General features: G+C 37.1%; 1 protein-coding gene across 1 annotated transcript in view; it reads left to right on the forward strand.

The window, feature by feature from the left end:
• Nucleotides 1–18,622, forward strand: part of DERA (deoxyribose-phosphate aldolase) — a 117,756-nt gene extending 99,134 nt beyond the window's left edge. The window contains exons 7-9 of the mRNA XM_042945907.1: nt 14,232–14,344; nt 17,943–18,092; nt 18,412–18,622. Coding sequence (XP_042801841.1) covers nt 14,232–14,344; nt 17,943–18,092; nt 18,412–18,468 — 320 coding nt within the window. The 3' untranslated portion in view covers nt 18,469–18,622. The remainder of the gene's footprint in view (nt 1–14,231; nt 14,345–17,942; nt 18,093–18,411) is intronic.
• Nucleotides 18,623–19,523: the final 901 nt, after the last annotated feature.

The raw sequence follows: 19,523 nt of genomic DNA on the forward strand, positions 1-19,523 counted from the left end.
GAGAACTCAGAAGTGTAGCATGATTTGGGGGAGCTCTTTTTTTTCTTTTTTATAAATGTTTATTTATTTATTTTGAGAAGGGAGGGGCAGGCAGAGAGGGAGACAGAGAGGGAAAGAGAATCTCAGGCGGGCTCTGTGTGAGCCTGACACCAGGCTTGATCCCTCAAATGTAAGATCATGACCTGAGCTGAAATCGGACACTCAACTGACTGAGCCCCCCAGGCACCCCATGGGGAGCTCCTGTCTGAACTGTTAACTCATGTAGATATTTATAGATATCCTCAGGAGCACTAATGCAATATTAAAAATTAGAGGAGGCATAGAGCTAGGTTTAGAAAACATTCTGTTGTGTCTCAGTTTGACTCTTAGTCCAAAATGCTGACAATATGGTCTCATAAACAGTTGAGTTAAATAATCCTTTTCTTTTTCCGAACTTGTAAAATAAAAAAACAAAACAATAAACAAAAACCATTTAGAGTTGTTTGAAAGATTAAACAATTTGAATTCACTCTAAAAGAGATGCTGTTTGCATTGATTGGAACGTCATCTGCAGCATTATTACAGTTATGAAACTCATTTCAAATAACCTAAGTTTTAGAAGTGAAAGGAAACTTCTTGTCATATTAGACATAACTCAGGGACTCTTGTTTGTGTCAAGCAGTTCTAACACACATCTTTGTATGGTTAACATAATGGTTTAGAAAATTCTCCCAGGGACATTACTGTCAATTACCAAGGATTATATAGTCAGAGTCCCCACCTTGTATTCCATTTGAATTATACTGTTCTGCATTATTTTAAATGGCCACATTTTTATTTTTATTGAGGAGAAGGCAACTGCGAAGAATGTGGTTATCATGAACTAATCTTACCCTTGGGGTATTTGAGATATTTCCTAACTCCGAGATTGTGATTGCTTTCTGATTGCCAGTCTGCTTGAACATGCCTTACTGCTTAATTACGATGTTCTGTTGCATTTCTCACGTGACGGACTAGACCAACTGAGGAGTATTTTCAGAGCTCACTATTTAGATCAAAGGAAAGAACTGAGAAAGCACGTGTTATTTATTTTTCTTTCCTTCTTCAGCTTTTCCTCTCTCTTTTAGGAAACACCCCCGACCCCCTTTTTCATAAAGTTAGCTATTATCCCTGGATCTTGTAAGGCTGTCTTTGTGGGTTTAATTGTCTCCAGACTGAGTATTAGCATCATATTGATACCTCCCCAGAGGCTTTCTGCTTCCATCTTTACTCTGGCCAGTTCTTAAGTCATAACACTGGATCTTGATATCTCACCCCAAATTATTTTCAAGCCTATGTTGATCAAAAGAATACAGTATCAAAGAATGTGTTTTAATTTGGGGCTTCATATTTTTGTACATTATATTTGTTTAAAAAAAAAAGTCCTATTGCAGATTGCAAGTATAAATTAGTGTCAGAATTACCAGAATTACCATACAAAACTCTCTTGCTAACTTTAAGGTAGTTTCTTAGAGAGCGATAGAAAACATGGTGCTAATGAATAATGTGCCCAGAAGCTCTTATTATAGGGTTGGCATGAATTCCACTTAATGACAAGCTTTCTCAAGCAGCAGTTGATTTTAAATCCTATTTTTCATTAACGAAGTATAAAATGTTAATAATACCTTCCATTGTGCTGTTCTTTTGTAACACAGGAGCATGTATCTTCTGTGTTCACCAAGACTGTCTTTAAGATCCTACTAGTAACTTCCTATCTCATAAATAAGATTTGTTCAGGAAATAAAAATGTATGTTTTCCCATTGTTAGCTATATGTTTTTCTAATAATCACATCTGAAGCTTATTATGCAGTAATAGCCTTAAGATATTATTTTTTTTAATGTACTACTGTGGTCTTAATACTAGTTTTTAATCTCTTCTTGTTTCTATGAAGTCTGAATGAGATTTTCAAAATTGAATAATAATTTGATCCGTTAATCTTTTGAAGCTAGTAATTTTATTTTCCTCTCTTTGCAGTCTCTGAGGTTCGCAAATGAATAGAGCTTCATTACTGCAGTCTGCATTTAATAACCATTATCCATTATCTTGTAATTAAGACTCCCTGTAACGAATCATGAGGACAATGCAAAAATACATAGTACATTTCTTTAATGAACTGGAAAATGTTCATCTTGTTCTATTTAGTAATGAGTTGCTGAATAGTCATTAAATCCACTGGAGAATAGAGCTAGATGGATTTTGAAGACTGTCTTGAGTTTGTGGTTAATCTATTAGAATTAAAATTTCATCTTCTATTTTTATCAACAGCTGATTAGAAGTCATTCTGTTTGACCAAATTGATTAGAAGACCATATACAAGGGCAGCTGTTATTTAATGAAAGTTTTTAATGAAACTGTACCATGGAGACTTGTAATTATAGGCCTTAGAAAAGCTTTGAGTTGCTTTAGACCACAAAAAAAAGTATTGTGCTAGAGATTTCAGATTAAGAAAATAAAAAAATACAATTGAATGTAATTCTATGAATTTATTATTAATGTTAATTTCAACTAACCACAGTTGAATTCTAGTCTATTTAATGTGTTGCTTTTGACTTTTCAGGCCTTTTATCTCCTAGTTTAGTCATTTCCTTGAAATTGTGGGCACTGATGGAGGAACATTTATATGGATAGCTATTTTAATTGTGAGATATTTTCTCATAAGGGTTTTCCCCCAAAGCTGAGCAGAGGTGAGCTTGGTTAATGTTGGATTTACATGAGCCCTGAGGAGAGTTTATGGTGCTCTGTGATGTGGATAATTTGAAATGTAGCATTTATTTCTCTATGGTAATTTTTTGTTTTAGCGGAGGGGCAAGGGAAGCAATATTAAAATAAGGAGTAAAACAAAAGTGTGTGCCCACTTAGTCCCACTGGAAAATCCATTGTTCTTTTGACAGTAGTAAAATACTAATGTACTTTCTGAAGTATTTTGTGTAATTAAAGCTAGGTCATAGTCCTGGATATAAAGAAATAGCTGTATGCCCGAACTGCGATTTTAATCTCTTGTGTGGTCTCTGACTCTCAGTTGTTGTCACGAGATCCCACACACCCCAGACTCTAAAAGTTACACGTTCTAAAACACACATCGACACCCCCTACCCCCAAATATCACTACTGCCATCTGTCACGCTTCCTGTCCCTCACAGAGTTTCCTTAGATGGATCCATTTATTATCGTTTAAGGATGTGTCTCATCCTTCTGTGCTTCCAGTGTTTCTTCTGATGGCTGTACTCTTTCTTCTGCCCTCTCGTCTTTACATTTTATGTCTTCTTCAAGGTTCATACCAAATTCTATCTGTTCCGTGAAGCCTTCATTTATCATTTTAGCTAAAGTGAATTTCTGCAGGCCTTTCCAATTTTTGTTGACCATAAGTTACTTGGCATGTACCTGAAACACCTTAAATACTATATATAATTTGTATCTTTATCTATACCTGATATCTAGACAATAAAGGCTTGTCTTGATATTTAAGAACTTCCTGACATGTAAAGAGCTTGGAAGTTGTCATTTCTGCTCTTGGAGGAGAAAAAAAAAAAAGATGAATACACTGAAAATCAGTGGCTTTTCCCAGACCTTGCAAAGAACTTAGGCCTCAGGGCAAACTCCCACTCTGATATATGGAGAGAGCGACTCCTGAGAGTCAACTAAGATCTGCTTACTTACCTGCAAGAGCCATAAACTGGCAAGAACACTTAAGTGGTAATTAAAAAAAATTTTTTTTAATGTTTATTTATTCTCGAGAGATAGAGACAGAGGATGACTTGGGGAGGGGCAGAAAGAGAGGGACACACAGAATCCGAAGCAGATGCCAGACCCTGAGCTGTCAGCACAGAGCCCAATGTGGGGCTCAAACTCCAGAACCATGAGATCATGACCTGGTCGAAGTCAGACGCTCAAACGACCGAGCCACCCAGGTCCTCTTTAAGTGGTAATTTTTTGACCACTTGTTAGAAGCTGCACAGGGTGCTGGCATATTTGTGGGTTTTACCTCATGGAACCCCAGGTTCTCACAGTGAAGAGCCAAGAAGTTTCTTCTCTTGGCTATCACAGGGTAAGGGGAAGATAATCTTTGCAAAATATACACAGAGCATTCTCCTTAACAAAGACCTGCTCTCCAGGACAAAAGAATTTGCTCGAGTTTTATCTCACCTGGGAGGGCATTTCCCTTTCACTCTTCCTGCCTCATCAAAGTAGGAGAGAAAAGCTAATACACATTTGTGAAGGGTACAATCTAGGCACATTGGTCCACTAAAAGTTTAACCATAGGATTATGAAATACTTGTTCTCCCCTATACATTATCACTACACCAACAGGGTTCCAGTAATTAGTGGATTGTAGATAACAGAGCTAAAAGACAGAGACTCTCTCTGAGGAGGAACACTTAGGAAACCCAAAGTAAACAGGATGGACCACAACAAGGATATGATGGCGCTTGAAGACTTTGGCACTGGTGATTACAGCAAACATAAAATACAGCTTGGTTCCTGATTAGATTAGCATAAAATCTGACACAAAAGGTCTGTTCCTAATGTCATACTGACTTTCAACAAAAAATTACAAGAGATGCTAAAACCCAAGAAAAAACACAGTCTCTAGAGACAAAACAAACATCAGAACCAGCTTCAGACATGATATAGATATTGAAATTATCAGAGATATTTAAGATAATTTTGACTAATATGTTAATAATTCTAATGGAGAAAATAGACAACATGAAAGGATAGTTAGTGTAAGCAGGGAGATAGAAACTCTAAGAAATATTCAAAAGGAAAAGCTAGAAATCAGAAACACTGGAACAGAAATGAAGACTGCATTGATGAGCTCATGAGAAGACTGGATACAATGAGTGACCATTGAATATAGATCCAAAGAAACCTCCTAAACTGAAGCATAAAGAGATAAAAGGATAAGAAAACAACAACAAACAAACAGAACAGAAAACAGTGGGGTCCTGGGTGGTTCAGTCAGTTAAGCATTTGACTCTTGGTTTTGGCTCAGGTCATGATATGTTTCATGAGTTCAAGCCCTGCATCCATCTTTGTGCTGGCAGTGGGGAGCCTACTTGGGATTCTCTCTCCCTCTCTCTTTGTCCCCCCACCACTTGTGTGCTCTCTCTCTCTCTCTCTCTCTCTCTCTCTCTCTCAAAAATGAATAAACTTTAAAAAAAGATTTAGAAAAACAATAAAAACTGAGGGACAATTTCTAACGTGTAATACATATATAATTGGGATACTAGAAGAAGAAAGAGAAAATGGAGCAGACAACATATTTGAATTAATGGCCAAGAATTTTCCAAAATTAATGACAGATATCAAACCACAGATCCAGGAAGCTCAGATAACACCTAAAAGGATAAATATGGGGGGAAAAAACCCCAAAAACTATACCTAAATATATCATATTCAAACCAAAGGAAACAAAGACAAATTGAAAATCTTGAAAAAGGCCAGAGAAAGAAAACACCTTACCTATAGAAGAAAAGGAAATAATTACAGTAGACTTCTCATTGGAAACCATGTCAGCAAGAAGTGAGTAGAATAAAGTACTTATAGAATGAACACTCATAGTGTTCGAAGAAAAAAAACCCAAGCAAGAAATCGATATCCAGTGAAATTATCCTTCAGAAGTGAAGGAGCTCAGACATGTATAACTGAGGGAATTCACTGCCAAGCAGGACTGCCCTATAAGAAATGCTGAAAGAAGTTCTTCAAGGAGACAGAAAATGATATATGTCAGAAATTCTGATCTATATATAAAAAAAGGAACATCAGAAGAGAATATATGAAAAATAAAATTACTTTTCTTTCTCAATTAATCTAAAAGATAACTGTTTAAAATAATAGTAAGAATGTACTGGGCATTTAATCCTGTATGGATGGGATAGAAAGGAGGAATTAGGAATACTTTGTTAAAAGATACCTCCCAGTATCTAGCGGTATGGTATTGAAGTAGCAGTATAGTATTGAAGATAGACTTAAATTTGTTAAAAATGTATATTGAAAACTCTAGGGCAACACTAAAAGAATGTATAATAGAAAGTATAATTGATATGCTGAGAGGAGATAAAATGGAACTATAGAAAATGTTCAATTAAAGCTAGAGAAGGCAGAAAAAGAGATGTAAAAATAAAGACAAAAGTAAGACAAAAAGCCCTATCTTGATGAATGTTTTATCTGAATTTTAGAATATGTAGTCTACTGTTGTTTTTTTTTAGTTTCCTATACATGTCAGTTTGATCATGATAATTGGTAACTGACTGATAAAGCTATTCGAGTGAAATACATCTTTGCTCATATTCTACTTGTTTGAGTTATCAATTACTGAAAGAGGGGTTTTGAAGTCTCCAGCTATAATAGTAGATTTGTCTGCTTCTCTCTTTAGTTCTTTCCAGATTATGCCTCATATATTTTGATGCTCTATTGTCAGGTGTATACATGTTTAGGATTGTTATGTTTCGTTGGAGAAATGGCCCCTTTATCATTCTGTAAAACCCTTTTTTTATCCCTGATAATGTTCCTTTTTCTTAAGTCTGCTTTGTCTGAAATTAATATAGGTTCTTCTGCTTTACTTTGATTAATGTTATATCTTCTTCCATCCCTTTATTTTTAACCTTCTGAATCTTCATATTTTTTTTAATGTTTATTTATTTTTGAGAGAGAGAGAGAGCCTACTTAAACAGGGCAGGGACAGAGAGAGAGAGAGAGAGAATCCCAAGAAGGCTTCATACTGTCAGCATGGAGCCCGACGAGGGGCTCGAACTCATAAACTGCAAGATTATGACCTGAGCTTAACCTACTGAGCCACCCAGGTGTCCCCTGATTCTTTATTTTTCAAGTGGATTTCTTATAAACAACATATAGAAGGGTCTTGTTTCATATCAATCTCTGATTTCAACTGGTGCATTTCGACCACTAACATTTAAAGTGATTATTGATTTAGTTGGATTGATACCTGCGAGGAGAAATAATCCCAAATAAGCCTGTATCTATCAAAGAAGTAATTTTAATTTTAATTTATTTTGTAAATATTATATATAATAGTAAATATGTAAGTATATATTTATATAAACTATGTTATAAGCTATGTCATAAAACTGTATTTTAATTCTAGAATATTATAAAATAATTTTATTATTTAATAATTTAATAAATTATTAGAGAAAAATTAAACCCTTCCAAAAAGGAAAGCACTGACTAAAGATGGTTTCACTGATGAATTCTACCAAACATTTAAGGAAGAAAGAATATCAATTCTGTACAATGTCTTCCAGAAAATAGAAGAAGAGAGAATGCTCACTTTGTGAGGCCATCATTACCCCAATACCAAAACCAGACAGAGACATTGCAAGAAAGGAAAACCATAAATCAGTATCACTCTTGAATATAATGCAAAAAAATAATCTTCAACAACATGTTAGTAAAATGAACTCAACAATGTATAGAAAGAATTATATGCCACGACACAGGGGGATTTACTCCAGATATGCAAGCCTGGTTCAGTGTAATGTAATTGACCATATCAATACACTAAAGAGGAAACATCATATGGTCATATCAATTATCACAGATAAGGCATATGACAGATTGTAACATCTGTTTATAATAAAAGCTCTCATCAAACTAGGAATAGTGGGGAATGTTCTTAGCTTGGTAAAGAAAATCTACAAACTTTAGCTAACACATGTATGAACAACTAGACACTATCCCCAAAGGTCTCCCTAAGAAGAAGGCAAGAGTGTTCTCCCTCACTATTCCTATTCAACACTGTACTGGAAAGCCCTACCTACTGCAAGAAGATAAGAGAAGGAAATTAGATAAATACAAATTGGGAGGTGTGGTAGGCTAATAATGGCTCCTAGAGGTCTAACCACATCTCCAGAATCTGACTATTACCTTTTTTGGGGAAAAACAAAAAAGCCTTTGCAGACATGATTAAGAGTCTGGAGATGAAGTGATTATTCAGGATTATCCAAGTGGGACCTAAATACCATCACAAATGTTATTATCAGAGAGAAGTAGAGGGTGATTAGGTTTATACCCAGAAAAGAAGGCCATGAGAAGACGGCGGCAGAGGTCAAAGTGATGCAACCAAGGAATGCTGGCAGCTAGAAGAAGCGGGGCGAGTTCGGGAACAGATTTGCCCTAGAGCCTCCACAAGGTGTTCAGCCCTGTGGACAACTTGATTTTGGACTTCTGCCATACAGAACTGCGAGAAAATAAATCTCTATTGTTTTAAGATACCAAGTTTGTTATAACTTGTGACGACAACCACAAGAAAAAATTTACAGGAAGAACGATATAAAGCTGTCTTTGTTTGCAGATGACATCATCATTTGTGGAGAAAATCCCCCCCAGGCTAACAAACTCTTGAAACTACTAAGTGAGTTTACCAAGGCTTCCTGGTACAAGGTTAATATAAAAAGTCTATTGCTTTCCTATCCACCAGCAGTGTGAACAGTTGGAATTTGAAACTCAAAAAAACTATCACTTGTAACAGCAATCCATAAATTGAATACTTAGGTATAATCTGACAAAAATATGTATGTAATCTATACGTGCACCTATTAGACTGGATAAAATTCAAAAACTGATGACACTAATTGCTCGTGAGGATATAGAGCATCAGGAACTCTCATTCACTGCTATTGGGAGTGCAAAATGATACAGCTACTTTGAAAAATAATTTGGCAGTTTCTCTCAAAGCAAAATGTGGTTTTACCATGTAATCTAGCAGTTGCCCTCTCTGTATTTGCCCAACTTATTTGAAAATTTATGTCTACACAAAATCCTGCATATGAGTGTTTGTAGCAGTTTTATTCATCATTGCCCAAAACTGAAGCAACCAAGATATCCTTTAATAAGTGAGTGGATGAATATAATTGTGGTACATGAATACAATGGAATATTATTTATCAATAAAAAGAAATGAACTATCAAGCCATGAAAAGACACCAGTGAATCTTAAATGCATATTGCTGGGGCACCTGGGTGGTTCAGTCAGTTGAGAGTCAGACTTGGCTCAGGTCGTGATGACACAGTTCGTGGGTTCAAGCCTCACATCAGGCTCTGTGCTGACAGCTCAGAGCCTGGAACCTGCTTTGGATTCTGTGTCTCCCTCTCTCTCTTCCCCTCCCTCACTCTCTCTGTCTCTGTCTCTGTCTCTCTCTCTCTCTCTCCCTCTCTCAAAAATAAATAAACATTAAAACATTTTATTAATGCATATTGCTAAGTGAAAAAGCCAGTCTGAAAGGTTGGATGATTCCAATACATGACATTCTGGAAAAGGCAAAACTGTTCCAATAGTTTATGATCAGTGGTTGCCAGTGCGTGTGGGGGAAGATGAAAATGTGAAGCAGAGTTGTGAATGTGTTGTGTGTGATACTGTAATGGTTGATGCATGACCCTGCACTTTTGTCAGAACCACTAGAAGCTTCACAAAATGTGACCCTTAATGTATACAGATAAAAATATATATATATAATTTAGGAGATTAGGGGATTCCAGGATAGAATGCTGGCTCTGAGCAAAGAATCTATGTTACACATGTATGAAACAGCCTTACTAAAGGAGGTGGGAAGAAAGGTGCTGACCCACATAACACTATAAATGAGGGTGGGCTGTAAGGCTAAAGGCAAATGAAACTGCACATTAGCACCGTGGAGTAGTTGATAAAGTTATTTCCCATGGTGTGGGTAACAATTCTGATAGTGCTCCACATGGATACTGGATGTGCGCAGTTAAATAAATGAATGACAGATGGTAGGTGCCAGGTTCCTCACTGTTGAAATGGCAGTTTCCAGAGGGGGAAGGGGCTAGAATGATCCATGTGGTGATGAGTCTTGAGTTGGAGACATCAGTATTATGCATATGTAGTGTAATATAGTTAAACATGGAATTATTAATAGATGTGTATATATAAGTGGGTTAGTATACACATGTATATTTCTTTGCTAGGCAGCTGAGAGAGCCAGAAACAAGCCCCTGCAGTAACAGTGAGTATGCCTAGCACCAAGATTTGGGGTGGGTTCTAATACCATTCTCTAATAAAAGTAACTAGGGCTTATTCTCAGACTGGGGCAGAAAACATAAAAGATGAGCTTGGAGCATTTGGCAATACCAGAGTAAGTGCTTAAAAAATAAAAATGCTCCATGGTGGAGGTGTGTCAAAGGTATATAGGAAGCAACTGAAAGAGCTCCCAGTGGCCAAAGGTAGAACCATTTGAGCAAGAAAATAATGAACTGGATTATAAACCCAAGTATAATATCTCCGAGTCTGTACTGCTAGAAATGATCATAAATATGTACATGGGAGCAGGCGAGTCTCCCATGCAAGTGTGGGATTCACATAAGGGCTTCTTTCCAAGGGGTACAGTATGGAAAGTAGAGAAAAGAGAGTGACTTTGCAGTGGACAAACGTGGCAAGTGTTTGTCCCAAGTGTCTCCCAAGTGTTTACAGTCGACATCAACAGTGGTAAATCATGTCAATGGTAGGTACGCTTGATGTGATACTGTGAGAATGGCACTTTACCTCTGTGGTCTTCCTCCCCAAAAACCCATCACCCCAGTTTAATCAAAATGAGAGATATGTCAGACAAGTCCCAAATGGGGACATTTTACAAAATACCTGACCAGTGCTCCTCAAAACTGTTAACAGTCATCAAAACAAGGCAAGTCCAAGAAGCTGTCACAGCCACGAGGAAACCATGGAGATATGACAGATGTACACATCATACTATCCTGGGTGCAATTGGATTCTAAGTAAAACTAAGGAAATCTAAATAAAATAGGGATTTGGGTTAATAGCAATATGTCTATATTGCTTCATTAATTGTAACAAATGTACCATATGGATAAAAGTTTTTAATAATAGGGGAAACTGGGTGTAGGGTTTATGGGGATTCTCTGTACTAGCTTTACAATGTTTCTGTAGATTTAGATCTGTTCTAAAATTTAAAATTCATTTAAAAATAAATAAAATAATGTATTCTTCTGAGTCACCTGTCCAGTTTTGTTACCTGAACTGGGATGAAACTCAAAACTGTCTTTCCTTTCCCATTAGTCAGTTAAAGGTAGGAAATATTGTAGATTGCTTTTTCTTGGTAGCTGTGGCCCTCTATTTACCGCTTGATCCATCCATCCATCCATCCATCCATCCTTCCATCCATCCATCCATCCCTCCATCCCTCCATGTATCCTTCCTTCCTTCCTTCCTTCCTTCCTTCCTTCCTTCCTTCCTTCCTTCCATCCATCCATCTATCCATCCATCCAAAATTCATTTATTGAGCCTTGCTTGTGTGTCATTCTCTGGGGATACAGAGTGCATAGAAAGATATAGCACCTGCCCTCAAATGTGCTTACCGTACAACCAAGAATGAGAGACAGACACTATGTGTAGGCCACTGTTACTACTCCTGGACTTTTGTTGCTATCATGATAGGTATTCTGCTCTGCTCCTCCCAAATATGTTAGGAGGAGAGTCTTCTCCCTTATCCTACCTCCAGACTCTTTCAAAGGAGTTTGGCTTTTTTGGTTAACTTTAAATTGTGTGATTTTTAAGTGACCATAGCTTTTTTTAGGCCTCCAAATGTGGCCTTGGACTTTTATCTTAATAATCTTTTAAGATGCTTGAAAGAATTTACATGATATCCAGTGTTGTACCCAAAAGCTTTCTAGTGAATCAGAAGACAATGTCACACTTTAGGAAATCACATCTTGGTCTTGGTCTCATTGTGAATTCTTTGGAGATGTTCCCCTCACCTCTTACATCTATTTTTTGGAGGCTTTAATCTCTTCTCCTTGGTTGTCTTTTTTCTGGGGTGGTAGTGACCACACGTTGGTTCTGTAGTCCTATTCATTTGTTCATTTATTAATCAACTCAGCTCATGCCTACCTAAGGGCCTTTCTTTACACTTGCTGTTTCCCTGCTTGTGATGTTCTTTTCAGTGATACCTTTCATTCAGTCTGTATTTGAATATCACTCCTGAGCGATGCCTTTATGATAACTTTATTTAAATATGGCTACCTCTCCCCAACTCCATCACTCTCTACCTCATTACATTGCTTTTTTCTTCATAGCACTTACCTCCACTGACATTTGTTCTATATTCATTTGTTTATTGTCTTTCTCCTCTAGAAAATCTGCTTACAAGGGTAGGAACTTTATTATTTTGTTTTGTGGTCTGTCTTCCGCATCTAGAACAGAGTCTGGCACATAGTAAGTGCTTAGTGGATATTCGTTAGATAAATGCATGCATGACAGATATATCTCCATTTCTTCCAGTGGGTCTATAGACCCACAGGAAAAAAAAAGGCTTCTGATGACCGCTTTCATAAATCAGAATTTCTATCACATTTTTACACATTGAAACCCTACCTAAGTCTTTGATTCATTTATATTTGTATAATGCTTGAGAGTTTTCAAAGCGCTTTCATATAGATTGTCTCTTTTAATTCCTTGTATAACGAACACTGTGAAGCAAGTAAGAATTTTCAGGCGTATTTTATAGGCAAGATGGTTCAGGAGGTAAAACCAGGTCTTCTGACTTCTAGCCTATCAAGTAATTACCCAGGATTTATGTTTCATTTCCACCTGCACCTAGAATGTATGCTTTTGAGGGCAAGGGCTTGAATTATTTGTTGTTATATTTTCCACTGTGCCGCACACACAGTGTGTTTACAAAGGTGTGTCAATTTGAACCTTCCCATCCACAGAATAGTTGTGGAAGTATCTTTCCATTTGAAACTAAAGGGGAAAGTTTTAGCCATTTCTTTCCAACATTTCCATTGACCACTTCTTTGATGCACCTTGGGAGAATCCCAGACATTAGCCTTACCTGTGGTCCCACAGACTCAGTGGGCTAGAGCCATGAATTTGCACAGGAATCCCCTAGGAACCTTGTTTATATTCAGATTCTGATTCAGTTGATCTAGTGTAGGACCTGAGAGTCTGCATTTTTAGCAAGCACCCCCATGGTACCCATGCTGCTGGTCTGTGGGCATGTTGAGTATTTCAAGGTTAGATAACCACATTAAAGATGGAATCCCTATTTGGCTACCTGACTTTGTGACCCTAGGTAAGTTTCTTGGAGACACTATAATATTGGTTAAGCTGTGTTTTTTTGGTTAGAATTCTACCCCGTCCCCTTACTAACTGTGTGACCCCAAGCAGGTTATTTAACATTTCGTCTTCTTTTTTTAAAAAAAAATTGTTTTTCAACTTTTTATTTTTTGAGAGACAGAGACAGAGTGCGAGAAGGGATGGGGCAGGGAGGGAGGGAGACACAGAATCTGAAGCAGGCTCTAGGTTCTGAGCTGTCAACACAGAGCCCGACATGGGGCTTGAATTCATGAACCTTAAGATCTTGACCTGAGCCGAAGTCAGACACTCAACCAACTAAGCCACCCAGGAGCCCCATTTTAACCTTTCTGTATCTCAATTTTGTCCTTTAAAATGGGGATCATATTAGTACTTAACTTATGCAGGTGTTGTGAGGAATGACTGAGTTATTACTTGTAAAGCACCTAGAATAAAGAATAGTGCATAACACACAGTGAATCTTAACTGTTATTATCATTTCTTTGTCTCCTGGGCTATTCTGTTAAACTACATCAATAGGTTTAGGATGCATTTGAGAGACAGAAAGTTGTTTAAAGTATTTGTAGGTTATGAAATAGTTGATGTCTTTCGTGAAATTCCTAATCTCGTTGGAAGATACACAGCTTTCATTACTGAACAGCGCGGTACAAATAAGCTAGTGGTGATTCTTCTTGCGTGGTCAGAGCCGTACTGAGTACTTTCTGTCGAGCATAAGAAAATGAGGGGAAAATGAGTGGGCACTGCAGTTTTGTAGTAAAGTGTTGTGATAAATGATATTAAGCACAGGGCATAAAATTGTTTTTATTCATCTTAGTTATGCATTAAATAAACCAACTTGATTTTAATTGATGATATGGAAAGATGGAGGCAAGGGCCCTAGGAATCAGAATCCATTCGGTACTTAATTCCATGCATCTTCTAGTAAGGGGGGGGAGGGGTGGAAAGTATGGATAGAATTATTTTAAAGAGGGATTTTCTTCTTAATTTTTCAGATAGCTAATGAAAAATAAAGTTGTGTTCCTCAGGAAAAAAATGTACACAACTCATTTCTTCCGCTGACTAAGATGTGTAAAAAATAAAATTTTAATTAACATAGAGGGTTTTTTTTCCTTTTGTTTTAGGATCAGATTTTATTAAGACCTCTACTGGAAAAGAAACAGTAAATGCCACTTTCCCGGTAGCTATAGTAATGCTACGGGCCATTAGAGATTTCTTCTGGAAAACTGGAAACAAGGTATATTATTGCCAGCAAATCTTTCTTCGGAGTAAAGATAATGTTATTTATAATACTAGTTACAGCCACAAAAACTGTCTTTATATGCAGAAGGTGTGAATGAGTTACCTTTATTAAGATAAATGTTTAATTTACCTTTCATTACAAAAGAACACATTCATGGAGAAAAATGTGCGATTAGCAGAAAGTGAGTGTGAGTGTGGGAGTAAGTATGTGTGATCAAGATGTAAACTCACTTTATGTCCTTTTATTAACTGAAGACAATTTTATCACTGACAAGAGATTCCTAAATGGGTTCTTTAACGAACTAATTCTGCTGCAACACAGAGGCTTTCTGGTAAGGCGTTGGCCAGCGAAAACAGGTTAATGCAGAAATTAAACTTCCTTGAGGAATGGAAAGAATTGCAGAGTAACATTTATTGAATGATAAGCTGTGGTGGTGATATGAAAAGTATGCAATATAATGGGAAATAATCTTTTCCTGTCATTATTGAAGGACACACATAAATTGGTTTTTCTGTTGGGAAACCCCCGGTCCAGAAAAACTTATTACTTTTAATAATATGAGGTGAAGAGAAAATTCTCGAGGAGATGAACTTATTAAACAAAATAATGAAATGCTGTGAAACAGCAGGGAAAAGGTAGCTAGACGTTATATAGCTCTTGAATTAAATATCCATTTTTGCGTTTTATGGCAGTTGGATGTGCTCTTTGGAAGACTGTTAAGCTGAGGAGGGTATGTGCTAGCTTTTGTCAGCTTTTCGAAAAATAATACATATTTTTTTGAAACATAGGAAGTTAAAAAGAAAAATGCGTATGAGGTGTTTTTTTAAAATGAGTTTGGATTTTCCTTTTAGCTTCAAGTTGCTTGTTTAGCTGCAAATTATCTCAAAGGATTTTTTTTTTTTTTATATCACTGGAGAGAAAGGTTGTTTTGTTTTATTTTGTTTTGTTTTGTAATGAGACTGTCCCTTCCTCAGAAGACATCTTTAAAAGCTGATCTCTGGATTACTGCTGAATGGAAACCCCCCCAAAAAAGACCTTTAATCCTGTGCCAACTGGATGTGATGACTGTATATGTCACTGTACCTTCAGTTCATTTTGGAACTGGAGCCCCTTTTCAGAATGTTCTGGGTTTCAGAGGAAATGAACTTCTTCCAGAATTTTCTCCTTCAGAATAACTTCATATCTTAAAAAAGTACAAATAAGAATGCTGTCTACTGTGACCTTACTTATGATAGTTGACTCAATTTGAGTAACCTCTACTTGGTAGCCTTTCTGCATTGATCCAAATTAAAAAAAAAAAAAAAATGTTTAGCTCTAAAAAAGAGAATTCTCTCTTTGGCCCTCCCACCTGAGACCACTACTATTCATTTAGACCAGTAGTTCCTATTTTGTGCCAAAGTACAACAAAATAAGATGTTCGATGCCTGGGCCCTCATCCCTAGAACTTCTAGATCAGGAGTAATCCTCAGGCATCTGTGTGTCTCATAAACTCCAGAGTCAGGATTAAAACTCACCATTAGAGACCCAATCCTGTTGTGTTCTCAATAAACATTGATTGAGTGGTTAACTATGTGCCATGTTAACCTGTGTTAACAGGGATACAAAATGAACAAGTCCCTTCCCAGGAGATCTCTTAGACAACAAGCAAAGAATTTCAGTAGAAGTTTTAAGTGCTCAATATCCTAGGTCAGTGTACAGTAGAAGGGACACTTCACTGTCTTCCAGTACTTTTCTTTTACTTGTATTGACCCTTTCCTCAGCTAACAAACAAAGTTCACCCCAGTTTTATCAACAGTGGACCGATACAAGTCAAATCATAGTCATTATAATCACGTTTGATTTCACACGGTGAGGATCTGTGTCTCGGTCTACAAATCAGGTGCATCCTTTCAGGTTGTTGACAAGTTGCCTGGGCAGCCGTTAGACTGTAAACTTTCTACATCATTGATTTAAGGGGAGTTTTAAAATGTGATGGGCCGTCTTCCAGACCATGATTAGTGTCACTCTGAGCAGCAGAGGTTTAATATTTCATAACTGATTTCATTGCAGATTTATGTTTTCCATATTCTCTCCCTTAAAAAAAAAAGGATAAACTTATGCTAGAACCTCTCTTTAGAAACATTGCCAAACAGACTTGCTGACACAACTGAACTATATGGAAAAATCTATATGCAGCACTGCCTAATTGACAAAAATGCTCCTATGATTAACATGTATGCTAATATAAGCTAATTGATTTTGGGGGCTTCTTCTCAAGAAATAATCTCATCCTATTTATCTCCCCCACTCGCCTCATGTCCCTGCACTCTTTCAGAGCCAGTTGGGCTCCAGAGGAATAGACAGATAGGGTTAGGATCAGTGTATAGCTGCTGCTTAGTCATGTGGCCATGTGTGCCTGAGGCAGGGAAACCAGTAAGGAGACCGACCGATATTCCATATGAGAATGAATGAGGGTCTAAACTAATACGGCAGAAGTGAAAGCAGAGAGGAAGTGTGTGTGGTAGATATGGAAGTTAAGGAGAGAAGATTAAGGACTTGACCATTGATTGATTGGGTTTGGTGTGGTGAGGAAAATGGCGGAGTCTAGGTTAACTCTGAGGCTTCTAGTTTGGGTAAATTATGGGACCTTGCATTTATCATCTCCCTTCTCTAGCATTCTTTTAGCAGTTAACCCCGTGTTGGTGCTACCTATCGAATCAACAGCTCTTAGTGTTTAAATGCCTGAGCTTTAGTACTTGGCCATAGAGTGTTTTCTTGATTGTTCCCATCTATAGATACTCTACACTACTGGATTCGAGTTCTGGAGACCAGTAAATCCAGATAAGCAGGTTTTACTGTTTATAGAACACATTTATCCATTTCTAATGGATTTGGGGACATCATTTGTAAACATCAGATACTGGCTGACTTGTGCTGTTTTATGTTCACCTGCAAAGACTACTGAACTGTGAAGAGTTCCTACACTGTCTTTTTCTGCTGCACTTATTTAAGTGGTCTGGCTGCTTTATATAACTCTTTCTACTTACAACTTAGAAGAAAGTCCCTGCAGTTACATTGATGAAAACAACTGTCAACACTCCTTCCTGATTGCTGCCAGTTTGGTTAGTGTGGCCTCACTGATTCCCTCTTCTTATTTTGAATACATGTGTGTGTCTTTTGCACCTCAGGATGAAGGGCTGAAAGGTGACTAGCCAGGCTCACTGGTAGAAATGCAGAATGAATGGGCTTTTGTGATATCTGTTTTCCTTGTTTATTGACACCTCTCTTGTTTATCCCCAGTTCACAGCTATAGTTTAGATGGTTGAGGTTTATGACTTTCCAATAAGTGCAATGTTAATGAGGGTTATTAACGCTCATTAGTGTCTCCTCAGAAGCAGTGACATTCTTCCCATTAATCTTAGAGAAGTCATTTTGTACTGTGAATGGGCGTGAGCCAGCGATCTAAGCTCTTTTGCTGGGTAAAGTGAAATAGACTTTAAAAAAGAGAAGGAGAGAAAGAGAGAAAGAGAATCAAGACCCTGTATTAATGCGCTACCAGTTTTTAAAGTACTCCAGTAACAAACATTGTTCTCTTTCCCACCTTCCCTTTTAGATCGGCTTTAAACCAGCAGGAGGCATCCGCAGTGCAAAGGATTCCCTTGCCTGGCTCTCTCTCATAAAAGAAGAGCTAGGAGACGAATGGCTGACGCCAGAACTCTTTCGAATAGGTGCCAGTACTCTGCTTTCTGACATCGAGAGGCAGGTGAGTAATAATCCGTTGTCCTTGGCACAAATTGGCAAGTGTGTTTTTGAGAAAGAAATGAATAACCCCTACTGGGCTATGAGAACTAGAGATAAGAATTCATCGGATTTACCTCATCGTACCCAAAGTTCTGTTTTCTTCCAAGCAAACCTGCACCTGAAGGAGGCTGACTGCAGAGTCTGCTGAAGTGCATAATAATGTAGGGCTTTAGAATGAAACATCAATTAAATTATTAATTATTATTTAAAAGTGTAAATATTAACTGATATATATGCTATATAATCATTATTAATTAACTGAATTCTGATTTTCCTCACAGATTTACCATCATGTGACTGGAAGATATGCAGCCTATCACGATCTTCCTATGTCCTAAATCAGACCGATTCCAGAAAAGTTCTTTACAACGATGTTTAAAATGTGTTTTTCTACATAACTGCTAAAATTATTTAAAGTATGAGGGAATGAATAGGTAACTGACGGTTTGTTTGTTTTTTTTCCCTTCAAGCTTTCACTGAATTTAATTCAAAAAATAAAAGGAAAAAACAACTAATCCATACGTGGTATTCTTTTCAGGCACATCTGAAATGGTTCTAATTACTTAATGATCTGCATTGTTAATTTTGTGAAGATTTCCTCTTAAAAAATTCTGAGTAAAATATTAATGATAACTTTGATGACATTAAATTCTAAGGGGAAAAAAAATGCTAAACTGCCCAAGAAATGTGCTTTAGCCAAAGAAAATGGAGCATTCCAGAGCTGCCAGCTGTACTCTAATGACTCCAGGACTCACTGACTTGACACTAATTTCCTGCCATGAAAATCTGTCTTTAATTTTTACAACAGATACGCTCTTTTATTAATTGTTTTGCTAACGAAACGTCTGTCATTGTTATATGACATTATGGCTATTGCCTTTTTAAAAAATCTCTGTAGTTTATTGTTTTGGAAAGGAACTATAAATTCTAATAGTACATACTGAACAAGTAATCCGTTAAACATACAAAAAGGTTTTATCCATGACTTTGTGAATGTCTCTAGTAGAGCCTTTGTATATTTATATCATAAAGCACCTTAGTAACATTATTAGTGAGTACAACTTATGTATATATTCTGAAACTTTTAAGATTTTCTGGCATCGTGATTGGAGAAAAAGCAGCAAACACTAACGGAGCATTTAATATGTGCTAAGCTCTTTACATAGATCAATGTATTTAATCCTTATTTCATCCCGAAAACAGAACTGATATTATCATCCTTTTATACAGATGAGGGACTGAGGCACAGAGAGCTTAAGCAACTTGTCAGAGATCACAGAGCTCAAAATTAGCAGAGTCAGGAATCAAGCCCGGACAGACAGTCTGGCTCCTGAGTCTGTGCAGTCGTGCCATGTATCGCTGTCCCTCAGCACACACAGAGCTCACTGTCCAC

The sequence above is a fragment of the Panthera leo genome, chromosome B4, assembly GCF_018350215.1.
Source record: "Panthera leo isolate Ple1 chromosome B4, P.leo_Ple1_pat1.1, whole genome shotgun sequence".
Classification (NCBI taxonomy): domain Eukaryota; kingdom Metazoa; phylum Chordata; class Mammalia; order Carnivora; family Felidae; genus Panthera; species Panthera leo.